The sequence below is a fragment of the Symphalangus syndactylus genome, chromosome 15, assembly GCF_028878055.3.
Source record: "Symphalangus syndactylus isolate Jambi chromosome 15, NHGRI_mSymSyn1-v2.1_pri, whole genome shotgun sequence".
Classification (NCBI taxonomy): domain Eukaryota; kingdom Metazoa; phylum Chordata; class Mammalia; order Primates; family Hylobatidae; genus Symphalangus; species Symphalangus syndactylus.
In genome coordinates, this window is record NC_072437.2 from 93,360,174 (window position 1) to 93,374,432 (window position 14,259).

Consider the following 14,259-nt stretch of genomic DNA (forward strand, 5'->3'; position numbering starts at 1 on the left):
ATTTGTAGCCAAAAAACAAGAAGTGAGTAATACAATCTCAAAAGAGGAAAGGAAAATGAATGTGTTCCAAGATTTAGAACTCAACTTCAGAACTATACTCACTGTCCTGCAAATCACTTAAGAGAAGAATGTATTTGACTTTAAAAACAAATACAAATAACTGATACTAGTTGATCACAGAGACGTTCTCCAAGACCCTATCAAGGGGCCTGATACCCCTCGCAGGCCATTTGGGTACTGTTTACTACATAGTTCCTGGAAAGCGCGTGCCTTCTCTACACCTATGGGACAACAGGACAGCCACAAGAATGTAAAAGAAAGGCTGCGTTAAGAGGGCATTTAATTGACCTATGCCCTTTGCCCTATCTCATTTCAGGAAGAGGACAAGGACAGCAGGGGGCAGCAATCAGCACAGAGCTATACAGGGTTAGGACATTACCCACACATCTTAGCTAGGACATTACCCACACATCTTAGCTAAGACATTTTTCTGGATGAGACCAATGTTCCTCACAGACAGATCAATGTCTTACTAAATAATCTGTAGATAGCACATAACATTGCAATTCTGCTTATCATATTGTGAAACAAAATAGATAAAATCAAATGTTCTTTTCCCAAGCATTTCCCAAAAATAAATTTCCTTTAAAAAAAATTTTTTTTTAAGAATTTCTTGGCCGGGTGCTGTGGCTCATGCCTGTAATCCCGGCACTTTGGGAGGCCAAGGTGGGCAGATCAAGAGGTCAAGAGACGGAGACCATCCTGCCCAACATGGTGAAACCCCACCTCTATTAAAAATACAAAAATTAGCTGGGCGTGGTGGCAGGTGCCTGTAATCCCAGCTACTCAGGAGGCTGAGGCAGGAGAATTGCTTGAACCCAGGAGGAGGAGGTTGCAGTGAGCCAAGATCACGCCACTGCACTCCAGTCTGGCAACAGAGCAAGACTCCGCCTCAAAAAATAAATTAATTAATCAATTAATTAATTAATTAATTAATTAAATTTTAAAAAGAAATTTCTTGCTACACTAACAAGAATGAAATGAAAACTTTCTAAATTTTATCTTTAACATGATATCCAACTAAAAAACAAGACACTTAAAAAATCCCAAGTAGGCCCAGTGTGGTGGCTCATGCCTGTAATCCCAGTACTTTGGGAGGCTGAGGTGGGTGGATCACCTGAGGTCAGGAGTTTGAGACCAGACTGGCCAACATGATGAAACCCTGTCTCTACTAAAAAAACAAAAAACAAAAAAAATGAAAACAAAAACAAAAAACATTAGCCAGGAATGGTGGTGGGTGCCTATAATCCCAGCTACTCAGGAGGCTGAGGCACGAGAATTGCTTGAACCTGGGAGGCAGAGGTTGCAGTGAGCTGAGATCGTGCCACTTCACTCCAGCCTGGGAGACAGAGCAAAACTCTGCCTCAAAAAAAAAAAAAAAAAAAAAAAGTTCTTCATTGTAAATAAGGTAAAAAATTTAAAAAAAAAAGAAAAAGAAAAAGAAATCCTAGATATTCTTTTCAGTATTTGTTTTACATTTTGCCAGCCACTCACTGCTTTCTATACATTTATATGTGTCTGTGTGTATAGGTTTAACTTAATAGACTTAACTTTTTTCTTTTTTTCTTTTTTTTTTTTGAGATGGAGTCTCACTCTTGTCTCTCAGGTTGGAGTGCAGTGGCGCGACATCGGCTCACCAAACCTCCCCCTCCAGGCTTCAAGCTATTTATTCTCCCGCCTCAGCCTCCCAAGTAGCTGTGATTACAGGCCTGCACCACTACGCCTGGCTAATTTTTTTATTTTTAGTAGAGATAGTGTTTCACCATGTTGTCCAGGCTGATCTCGAACTCCTGACCTCAGGTGATCCTCCCACCTCAGCCTCCCAAAGTGCTGGGATTACAGGCATGAACCACTGCACCCAACCAACTTTACTTTTTAGAGAGTTTTAGACTTACAGGAAAATTGAGCAGAAGATACAGAAAGATGCCATATATGCCCTTCCCTACACAGAGTTTCCCTTATTATTAACATCTTGCATAGGTGTGATATGTTTGTTACAACTGATGAACCAATTTCAAAGTTCATAGTTTAGGCTGGGCACGGTGGCTCACGCCTGTAATCCCAGTACTTTGGGAGGCGGAGGTGGGAGGATCATCTGAGGTCAGGAGTTCGAGGCTGGCCTGGCCGACATGGTGAAACCCCATCTCTACTAAAAATACAAAAATTAGCTGGGTGTGGTGGTGTGTGCCTGTGATCCCCGCTACTCAGGAGGCTAAGACAGGAGATTACTTGTACCTGGGAAACAGACGTTTCAGTGAGCCAAGATCAGGCCTCTGCACTCCAGCCTGGATGACAGAGTGAGATTCCGTCTCAAAAATAAAATAAAGTTCATAGTTCGCATTAGGGTTCATTTTTTGTGTTATACATCCTATGAGATTTGACAGATCTATAATGTCATGTATCAATGCCCTAACTATATTTTTAGTTCGTTATTTCACTGAAGATAAGAGTTACAAAAAACAGGCTGAGGCCAGGCGCAGTGGCTCACACCTGTAGTCCCGGTACTTTCAAAGGCCGAGGTGGGTGGATCGCTTAAGCCCAGGAGCTCAAGACCAGCCTTGGCAACATGGTGAAAAACCATGGTGCCTAGAAAAAATTTAAAAAATTAGCTGGGTGTGGTGGCACGCGCCTGTAGTCCCAGCTACTTGGGAGGACTGGGGTTGGGGGATTACTTGAGCTTGGAAGGTTGAGGCTACAGTGAGCCAAGATTGTGCCACTGTACTCCGGCCTGGGTAACAGACAGAGACCCTGACTCACACAAAAAAAAATGGTTTACAATAAACATGAACAGAAACTTGAAACAAAATTCCAAATGGACCACATTTTATGTCAAGAAGGTATTCCTCCACTTACCTGTTTTGTAAATCAAAATGTGGCTGGCAATTCAGGGAGCTGTGCTTAAAGACCCAGAGACAGGAAATGTTCCCTGGGGCGTCGACCAGCACTTGCAGTGTGATGGAAGCAGATACATCCACTTCCACAGCGGCAGCTTCGTACACTGTCCCTGCGCTCTGGGGTCTCAACGCACACCCGAGGTCTGCTGGGGATTCTGACACCTACGTTGCAGATAGAACAAAGTGAATTCATGAAAACTGCAGGTCTAAGGCCTCCCCTTCTTCACATCAAAACTTTATCAAACGCATGCTGACACACTGCACATAACACCCACACAAGCTGGAACCCGCTGAGAACACGTTGCCGACTAAAGATCGTATTAATTATAATTCTCTAAAGAAAAGATAAATAACTTTGGGCTGCATTTCTAAAACGTTGTACAGACTGTCATGGCGTGTGTCCCCCTACCCCTGCAAATTCATATGTTGAAGTCCTAACCCTCAGTATCTCAGAATGCAACTTTATTTGGAGATGGTCTTTACAGCGGTAATCAAGTTAAAATGGGTCATTAGGGTGGGCCTAAATCCAGTATGACTCGTGTCCCTATAAGAAGAAGAGGCAGGGCATGGTGTCTCACACCTGCAATCCTAGCACTTTGGGACACCAAGGCAGGCAGATCACTTGAAGTCAGGAATTTGAGACCAGCCTGGCCAACATGGTGAAACCCTATGTCTACTAAAAATAAAAAAACTAGCTGGAAATGGTGGTTGGCACCTGTAATCCCAACTCCTCAGGAGGCTGAGGCAAGAGAATGGCTTGAACATGGGAGGCGGAGGTTGCAGCGAGCTGAGATTGCGCCACTGCACTCCCGACTGGGCAACAGAGTGAGACTCTGTCTCAAAAAAAAAAAAAAAAAGAAGAGGAGATTTGAAGGCAGATACACAGACAGTAAGAACACCATGTGAACAGAAAGACAGCCACCTTCAAGCCAAGGAGAGAGGCCTGGAGCAGATTCTTGCTCACTGCCCTTAGAAGGAACCAACCCTGCTGACACCTTAATTTTGGACTTCTAGTCTCCAGAATTGTGAGATAATAAATTTCTGTTGGTTTAAGTTGCCCAGTCTGTGGTAGTTTGTTGTATCACCCCTAGCAAACTAATGTTCAGACCGTAATTATAAAATCTATAATATATAGATACATATTTTTGTGATTGTTGCTAAATAGATAAAAATTTATAAAGCAATGGTAAATTGGTATCTGTGTTAGAGGAAATTTAAAAACCAAATTTTCTGGACAGATGTCCCCATAGTCACACTACCACCACCACACTTCTTGCCTGCTTTAAATAATTGAGATATATTAGGCCAGGCGCCATGGCTCACGCCTGTAATTCCAGCACTTTGGGAGGCTGAAGCGGGTGGATTGCTTGAGGTCAGGAGTTCGAGACCAGCCTGGCCAACATGGTGATACGCCGTCTCTACTGAAAATACAAATAATTAGCTGGGTGTGGTGGCAGGCGCCTGTAATCCCAGTTACTCAGGAGGCTAAGGCAGGAGAATCACTTGAACCGGGGAGGTGGAGGTTGCAATGAGCCTAGATCCCGCCATTGCACTCCAGCCTGGGGGACGGAGTGAGACTCTGTCTCAAAAAATTAATTAATTAAGATATATTGAGAGCAGGGGTTAGAGCAGCTTCTGCTGTGGAGTCCCCCATCTCCTACCTCCCTTACATGGCTGAACACAGCATGCACACACGCACACACATGAGCACACACATATTTCTTCAGGTGAAGAGCAGGGTAGCTCTTCTGCTACTGGTCAAAAACCGTATTTCTGGTCTTATTTGTTCACTCAGTAAGTATATGATAAGTGCAAGACCATCTGCTGAGTACTATGAGACTAGAAAAAAAAAAAAAAAAAGACTAATCTTGCCCTTAAAGAGTTTGAGTATCCTAGGAATAAATAAGTAAAACACAGGAGAAATACAATGTGTCCCATAAAAAGATACCAACTACTTTGAAATGTAAATTGTAAGTGCCCTGGAACTTCAAAGGAGGCAGAAGAGATTTCTAAGCCAGGATGTTTAAGTTCTTCACCCAAGTCCAGTAATTGAGCTGGATCATAAAAGATGGGCACAAGATAAAGTAAAAAATAATAGACAAGTCAAGCATGGTGGTACATGCCTGTAGTTCCAGCTACTCAGGAGGCTGAGGTGGAAGGATCACTTGAGCCCAAGAGTTCAAGTCCAGCCTGGACTTGAACACAGCAAGACCCCGTCCCAAAACAAACAAAAAAAAAACCCAGCTGACATACTAGAAGAAAATATTCCAATATATATTACAAGTAAAGGGCAAATACCCTTAATAGAAAAAGAACCTTTGAAAATTGAGGGACACAGAACCAAAACACGGTAGAAAAATGGGAAAAAGAATTGAATACACAATTCAAGAAAAGAGATATAAAGAATGGCCCTCAGCCAGGCACGGTGGCTCACTCCTGAAATCCCAGCACTTTGGGAGGCCAAGGTGGGCAGATCACAAGGTCAGCAGTTCAAGACCAGCCTGGCCAAGATGGTGAAACCCTGTCTTAATTAAAAATACAAAAATTAGCCAGGTGTGGTGGCGGGTGCCTGTAATCCCAGCTACTTGGGAGGCTGAGTCAGAGAACTGCTTGAACCCGGGAGGCAGAGGCTGCAGTGAGCCAAGATGGCACTACTGTACTCTAGCCTGGGTGACAGAGCAAGACTCCATCTCAAAAAAAAAAAAAAAAAAAAAGAATGGCCCTCAAACATATGAGAAAATGTTAAGCCTACTTATAATTAGAAATCCGTATGCTAAAACAAGACTGAGATATCACTTCTCATCTATCAGACTGGCAAAAAATTAAAAAACATGACAACACATTTTGTTGGTGAGGCTATGGGGAAACAGTTGTTCTCCTGCATTGCTGGGGGAACACACCCTACACAACCCTTCTGGAGAAGAATTTGGCAATACCTAATAAAACTTGCTATTCACTCACCATTTGAGCCAGCAATCTCACTTCTGGGAATAAGCATACCTCTAGCAATTAATTGCAGCACAATTTGTAATTGCAAAATACTGAAAACAACCTAAATGCTCGTACATAGGAGAGTGGTTGAACAAATTATGATACATCCAACCAGGGAGTACTATGTAGCTATAAAAAAGAATGAAGACAACCTCTAAGAACTGATTTGCAATGATTTCCTGGATGTACTGTTAAGTGAAGAAAGCTAGGTGCAAAAAGTATCTACCTTCAAGTATGCTATGCTATGTAAGAAAGAGGAGAATATAAGGAAATATATATGTATCTGGTCACTTGTGCACAATAAATACAGGAATAATAGCAAAACATCTAAAGAGATTGGTTAATTACAGGGGATATGCAGAAACAGGGTGGAAACTTGTCAGTAGGAATGAGGAGACAGTGATACTTCTCTGAGTATACTGTTTCACATAGTTTTGACTTTTTTTTTTTTTTTTTGAGACAGAGTCTCGCTGTCGCCCAGGCTGGAGTGCAATGGCACGATCTCGGCTCACTGCAGGCTCCGCCCCCCGGGGTTCACGCCATTCTCCTGCCTCAGCCTCCCGAGTGGCTAGGACTACAGGCGCCCGCCACCTTGCCCGGCTAATTTTTTGTATTTTTTTTTTTAGTAGAGACGGGGTTTCACTGTGTTAGCCAGGATGGTCTCGATCTCCTGACCTCGTGATCCGCCCGCCTAGGCCTCCCAAAGTGCTGGGATTACAGGCGTGAGCCACCGCGCCCGGCCAGTTTTGACTTTTAGGACAAGAGTCATGTCATGTCTCAAAAAACAAGTAATTAAACCAACCAGGAGGGTCAGGCACAGTGGCTCATGCCTGTAATCCCAGGACTTTGTGAGGCCAAGGCAAGAGGATCACCTGAGCCCAGGAGTTCAAGATTAGCCTGGGCAACAAAGTGAGACCCCATCTCTACAAAAAATTTAAAAATTAGCCAGGCATGGTGGTGCATGCCTGTGGTCCTTGCTACCCAGGAGGCTGAGGCAAGAGGATTGCTTGAGCCCAGGAGGTTGAGGCTGAAGTGAGCTATGTTTGTGTCACTGCACTCCAGCCTGGACAACAGAGCGAGATCTTGTCTCAGAGTAATAATAATAGTAAGCCAGGTGTGGTGGCTCATGCCTGTAATCTCAGCACTTCGGGAGGCCGAGGCAGGCAGATTGCTTGAGTCCAGGAGTTTGAGACCAGCCTTGGCAACATGGTGTAACCCTGTCTCTAATAAAAGAATACATAATAAATAAAATAAAATAAATAAATAAACCAACTAGAATATGTGAAATGAGGCGGCTGGACGAAATATCAAAATGGAATGCAAACCAAATTAATTCAATTGTATCATAAATAAATAATAAAACCACAGTGAAGGGGATAGGAAAGAAAGGAACTAACCTAAGTAACTTCAGAAAATAATACTTTGGATCCCTTAAGGCTAAAGACAAAAAGCACTGTATACAAATACTGTCCTTTAGCTAGTAACTCTATTTCTCACCAGGGTATGTGTTAGTAATTCTAAAATTAGATTATCTATATATTGTATTTCCAGGCTCTGCCTGCTGAGAGGGCCTAGAAGCAATGATATCCCAGCAGCAATGGGCACACCCAGCTCTCAGATCTTGGTTTCTAAATACTAACCCCAAAGAAGCCAGTGCTCTTTAGAGAAGTGCTTAATTCCAGGGCTAAGGCAAGAAAAATACAAGATGAACCTGAACTATCTGGTAGTGTGTCAAAAATTAAGGAAGGGCTTGGAAAAAGATGAGGAGATGTTGAAAGGACACAGGAGCAAAACTGAAGTAGCTCCCAATGGCCAAAGCAGGAACAATTTGAGCAACAAAATAAATAATGATTGTATTGGGTTACAACCCAGAGAATAAAATAAATATTCATGGGCCTATACTGATATAAATTAAAAAATTGAATAAATAAATAAATAAATAATAAATAAAATGAGAGGAAAGGGACAGTGCTTCCTCACAAAACATTCCAATTAACATAGAGGGAATGTAGGAAAAAGAAAAGCACCATTAGGCAAATACCACCATAATAATCGTAGGTAAGATCCACCGATGGGCGCTAAAATCAGTAGGTGAAAATTAAAGAAGGAACAGGATATTTGCATCCCCTCCAAGGCACTTATTAATTATAAGTGAAGAAAATAGTAACTTTGCAGTGGGGACACCTGGCATGCACCATCTAAATCTAATGATCAAGGTTCACATCTTCATAATGACACCAAATGACTTCCTGTCACTCTGAATATGATGCTCTGGGAAGGACACACTCCTGGGAAATTCTTGCCAGAAATCCATAATCGCGCTCTTGTTGCCCAGGCTGGAGTGCAATGGCATGATTTTGGCTCACCATAACCTCCGCCTCCCGGGTTCAAGCGATTCTCCTGCCTCAGCCTCTTGAGTAGCTGGGATTACAGGCATGCGCCACCACTCCCGGTTTATTTTGTATTTTTAGCAGAGACGGAGTTTCTCCATGTTGGCCAGGTTGGCCTCGAACTCCCGACCTCAGGTGATCCACCTGCCTGGGCCTCCCAAAATGCTGGGATTACAGGCGTGAGCCACCGCGCCCAGCCCCGGTAAAAGGTTTTTAAAAATTAAAGCTGGGTACAACCCGGATAGACAAATCTGCGGGCTTCAGAGGAGAGAGAATAGCGTGACAAATGCACAGTACAGAGGTGGTGGGCTCCACTGCTGGCAGTCCAGGAATAGCTTGAGCCAGGCTGGCCGGGAGCCAAGGGATGTTCTTGAAGGCCAGGCCACGTTCTTCACCACCTGGCAGAGCTGAGTCCCACGGTGCCATGAAGGCACTGGAATTTAAGAGACTGTGATATCTAAAACTCACAATGTTAAAAAAAAAATACAACTTTGGTAATAACAGTGAAGTTCAGTCTGTTGATCTTCTTATAACAAGTATAGCTAACTAATGAGGACATGAAATCACTAACACAGTTGTTGTCTGCTTACGTAAGTAAAACAGCTGCACAAGCTGTGAAAAGTCCAGAGAAAGCACGTAAAATGATCTATCACACAAAGCCCACCATTCTTTCCCGAATCCTTGTTACAGAAAACCAACCAACAAACAAACAAATCAACAACTCATTCTCTAGAAGTACAGGGTGGGACATGACAAATAAAGAAAATGAGCTGGCTTGTGTAGGCCACCTGCCTGAAATATGAGGTCATGATTGTCAAACACATTTGGTCAACTCCAGTGACTTCAGTTCTTCACAAACAGAAAACCCATCATTAAACCATAGTGGAGACTTTTTGTTTTTATTGTTTTTATTACGTTTTGTTTTGTTTAGACTGTGCCGCAATGGCACAAGATCTGTTCAGGAGGAATGTGACGTTAAATGCAGCTTTGACTTTCTGGAGGAAGGGAGGTATAAGTGAACCTATTTGGTAAGGAGAGAGAATTGTAGAGTTATGGTGGATTGCCTGCCTATGCTCTCTAATCACTGACAGGAAAAAAAAAACAGTACATCTCACTCAGCTGCTGTGAATACTTGGTGCCTTAGTACAGTCATTTCTTAAAAGCAAATTTGAAGAATATGGAATAGTTGCTGATATGATTTGGATGTGTGTCCCCTCCAAAGGTCATGTTGAAACGTGATTCCCAGCCGGGTGCAGTGGCTCATGCCTGTAATCCTTGGGAGGCCAAGGTGGGCAGATCACCTGAGGTCAGGAGTTCGAGACCCGTCTGGCTAACATGCCAAAACTCCGTCTGTACAAAAAAAAAAAATCTATGATATATATCATATATATGAGATATATATCAGCCAGTAGCAGTGGCTCATGCCTGTAATCCCAACACTTTGGGAGGCCAAGGCAGGCTGGAGTGCAGTGGCACAATCTTGGCTCACTGCAACCTCCGCCTCCCTGGCTCAGATGATCCTCCGGCTCAGCCTCATAAGTAGCTGGGACCACAGGCGCACACCACTATGGCTGGTTAATTTTGTTGTTGTTGTTGTATTTTTGATAGACACGGGGTTTCACCACGTTCCTTAGGCTGGTCTCAAACTCCTGAGCTCAAGCGATCTACCCACCTTGGCCTCCCAAAGTGCTGGGATTACAGGTGTGAGCTACTGTACCTGGCTGATTTCTACTATTTTCAGTTCTCCATCACTTAAGCTTCCCTTGAGTAAATTTACTAAATATATGTTTTTAAAATAGAGGACTAGGAATAGCACAAGAGAGAGGGGTAATGAAAAACAAGATGAATAGCGTAAAAGAGAGGAGTAATGAAAAACAAAGTCGGAACTTGAAGGAGCCAGAGCCACATTACTGAGCAATCTTGGTATCAGTCTAAGTAATGGGAAATCATGGAGGGTTCAGAGCCGGGCAGTGAAGGATGTGCCTGCTTCAGGGAGGCTAGCCCAGCAGCTATCTCTGAGATGAACTGTAGCAGGAAGAGGCTACTTAGGATATCACTGTGATTATGAGGGAGTTAATGAGGGCTTGAATTAGGGAAGTGGCAGTGAGACTAGAGAATATGAGATGATTATATGAGAACGCCTAAAGGGAATCGACAACACTTGGTAACTGACCACATGTGAAAGTAATAGAAAGAAAGTAGTCCAAAATGATGCTGAGCTTTCAAGCCTGGGAACTAGAGAGGGGTATAAACAGAAATCAATTAATACAAGAATAAGGGCAGGCTTGGGGAAATAAAAATGAACTAAAATAAATGATGTAGGTGGATTTTGACGTGCAAATGGAAAATCTACATATATACTGGGGGCAGCTGGAAGTGAGGGATTCAGGCTTGGAAGAAAAGCCTGGATTCTCTTTAAGGAGTAAAGGAAATACAGTCGGCCCTCTGTAACCATGGGTTCCGCATCCATGGATACAACCAACCACAGATTGAAACTATTCCGGAAAAAATGGGGTTGCATCTGCACTGAACATGTACCGACTTTTTCCCCTTGTCATTATTCCCTAAACAATAGGGTATAACAGCTATTCACATAGTTGTTTAGGTATTATAAAGCATTTGCATCATATTAGGTATTATAAGTAATCTAGAGATAATTTTAAAAGTATACGGGAGGGTCAAGCATGGTGGCTCAGGACTGTAATCCCAGCACTTTGGGAGGCTTAGGTGGGAGGATCAGTTGATCCCAGGAGTTCAAGATCAGCTTGGGCAACAGAGTAGGACCCCATCTTTGCAAAAAATAAAAAAAATTAGCCAGGTGTGGTGACATGTGCCTTTAGTCCCAGCTAGTTGGGAGGTTGAAGTGGGAAGATTTTGAGCCCGGGAGGGCGAGGCTGCAGTGAGCTATGATCATGCCACTATACTCCAGCCTGGTCAACAGAATGAGACTGTCTCAAAAATATATAGAATCTGCATAGGTTACATGCAAATACCAAGCCATTTTATATCAGGGACTTGCATATCCATGGATTTTGGTATTAGTGAGAGTCTTGGAACCAATCCCCCCTGTATACCAAGGGACGACTCTACTCGTTACTTCATGCTAGTTATCAATCAGTGTCCTTCCTAAATCCTCATATGAAGAATACAGTTCTTGAAGGAATGGAGTGCCAGGGAGCTAGGAGTATAGATGCTCTGTCAGTACCAGATGTGAGGACATAATATACTTAAATACATAAACAGAAGCCCATTGAGACATGGTAGGCTTCAGTAACTTACAAATTACGGTCTCTAGAGAAAAACAGCTAAAGGTATAATTTTAATGTTACTTTACCATGGGATATGATGATGACTTCCCCACTGATGAATCATTGTTCTTATGATTGATTAAAACACACTTGATCACAGGCAGATCTTGATTTGTAATAGTCCCAAATATCACTGCAGAAAAAACAACTGTAAAACAAAATAAAAATGATAATGTTGATACATGCACACCTTAAAAAGAAAACATGTATTTATCTTGCAACCAAACAACAAAACAAAGTGTAATCAGAGGAAATTGGCCACTAGGAAAGTGTGTAGGAAATTCGATTTTATGCAAGTTTAGTCTACTTTAAATCAGGAACAGAGATACTTAGAGGAGAGCTGTCCAATAAAACAGTCTGCAGTGATGGACATGTTCTATGCCTGTGCTGTCTAATATGGTAGCCACTAGCTATATGTGGCTCTTAAGCTTTTGAAATGAGGCTAGTTTGACTGAGGAAATGATTATTTGTATAATGATTTGTGTGTGCGTGTGTGTGCGTGCACTTTTTGTTGTATATAGATTTCTACCTTTTTTTTTTTTTTTTGAGATGGAGTCTCGCTCTGTCACCAAGGCTGGAGTGCAGTGGCACGATCTTGGCTCACTGCAAGCTCTACCTCCCGGGCTCAAGTGATTCTCCTGCCTCAGCCTCCTGAGTAGCTTGGATTACAGGTGCCTGTCACCGTGCCCGGCTAATTTCTTTTTTTTTTTTTTTTTTTTTGTATTTTTAGTAGAGACGGGGTTTCATCATGTTAGCCAGGCTGGTCTTGGACTCCTGACCTCAGGTGATCCGCCCTCCTCTGCCTCCCAAAGTGCTGGGATTACAGGTGTGAGCCACCATGCCCAGCCTGGTATATATTTTTTTCTTTATGGGTGCTTATAGAATCTTTTCTTTGAAAACAGAGCACTAAAATTTTCAAAATTATGTGCCTTCCTGAGAGTCTATTTTCATCCATTGTGCTGGGTACTCAGTGGGCCTTTTCAATCTAGAAATTCATATCCCTCTGTTTGGCATTTTCTTGAATTATTTCTTTGATTCCTTCTCTCCTCTACACTTTCTGTTTGCCCATGGTTTAGATATTTTCCCCAAATGACTGACAATCTTTGACAGTCTCTTCACATATAAGAATGAAGCACTGAGTGCCTGTCCTAAGCTCTATGATGTGGCCTGTGGCCCAATCTCTGTAGGTGTATATTTAGGTCTTTTCTCACTGGCTGATCTGATTCCCCAGAGAAGATTCTCTCTCTTGCCTGCTGCCTGTGTCCTGCGAGCTGGTCTTGGCAAGTTATACTATTGTGGGGTCCTGCAATGAAAAGCAGGCTGCTTCTCAGCTTTCTCAATCCCCAACTATAATTCAGCTTTCATCATCTGCTTCTTCTTTTTAATTCTTTTTTTATGAGACAGGATCTCGCTATGTTGCACACAGTGACTTCAAACTTCTGCACTCAAGCGATCCTCCTGCCTTGGCCTCCCAAGTTGTGGGATGATAGGTATGAGCCACTGCACGCAGCTTTATTTGCTTTAAAGCTCTCAAAGTTTTACTTTCTCCTTCTCCATCCTGTTTGTCTTTATATGTTTATATCTTTGTTTCTTTGGGGGTATTAGGTATAATTGGCAAATAAAAATTGCAGCGTATATCATATATTCACAGTTACATCATGTAATTTTGATATATATCAAAATATATGTGCATTTATATATAATATGTATATGTATATGTATATATTAAGTATATATAGATATATATGGGCTTCTCTTTATGTATTTAAGTATATATATACATATAAGTATATACACGTATACATACACACATTGTGAAATGAATACCCCAATCAAGCTAACTAACCTATCCATCAGTTTGTATACTTATCTTTTTCCTTTTTGGTGATGAGAACGTTTAAGATCTACTCTCTCTCTTTTTTTTTTAATTGAGACAGAGTCTTGATCTGTTGCCAAGGCTGGAGTGCAGTGGCGCGATCACGGCTCACTGCAACCTCTGTCTCCGGGGTTTCAGTGATTCTCCTGCCTCAGCCTCCCAAGTAGCTGGGATTAAGGGTGTGCGCCATCATGCCCAGCTAATTTTTTTTTTTTTTTTTTTTTTGAGACGGAGTCTCGCTCTGTCGCCCAGGCTGGAGTGCAGTGGTGCAATCTCGGCTCACTGCAAGCTCCTCCTCCCAGGTTCACGCCATTCTCCTGGCTCAGCCTCTCTGAGTAGCTGGGACTACAGGCGCCCGCCACCACGCCCGGCTAATTTTTTTGTATTTTTAGTAGAGACGGGGTTTCACCGTGGTCTCGATCTCCTGACCTTGGGATCAGCCCACCTCAGCCTCCCAAAGTGCTGGGATTACAAGTGTGAGCCACCGCGCCCGGCCGAATTTTTGTGTTTTTAGTAGAGACAGGGTCCACCATGTTGGCCAGGCTAGTCTCAAACTCCTCGCCTCAAGTGATTCAGCTGCCTTGGCCTCCCAAAGTGCTGGGATTACAGGTGTGAACCACTGTCAAGATCTATTCTCTCAACAAATATGCTTATCTCTTTAAAAGCACTTTTTGGCTGAGCCTGGTGGCTCATGTCTGTAATCCCAGCACTTTGGGAGGCTGAGGTGGGTGGATTGCTTG

General features: G+C 42.7%; 1 protein-coding gene across 3 annotated transcripts in view; it reads right to left on the bottom strand.

Moving 5' to 3' along the window:
• FLT3 (fms related receptor tyrosine kinase 3) overlaps nt 1–14,259 on the bottom strand; it is a 100,529-nt gene that overhangs the window by 57,341 nt on the left and 28,929 nt on the right. For all 3 annotated transcript variants that reach the window (XM_055244380.2, XM_055244381.2, XM_063619209.1), the window contains exons 2-3: nt 11,670–11,791; nt 2,914–3,116 (exon numbers count right to left, since the gene is read on the bottom strand). In XM_055244380.2, coding sequence (XP_055100355.2) covers nt 2,914–3,116; nt 11,670–11,791 — 325 coding nt within the window. The remainder of the gene's footprint in view (nt 1–2,913; nt 3,117–11,669; nt 11,792–14,259) is intronic.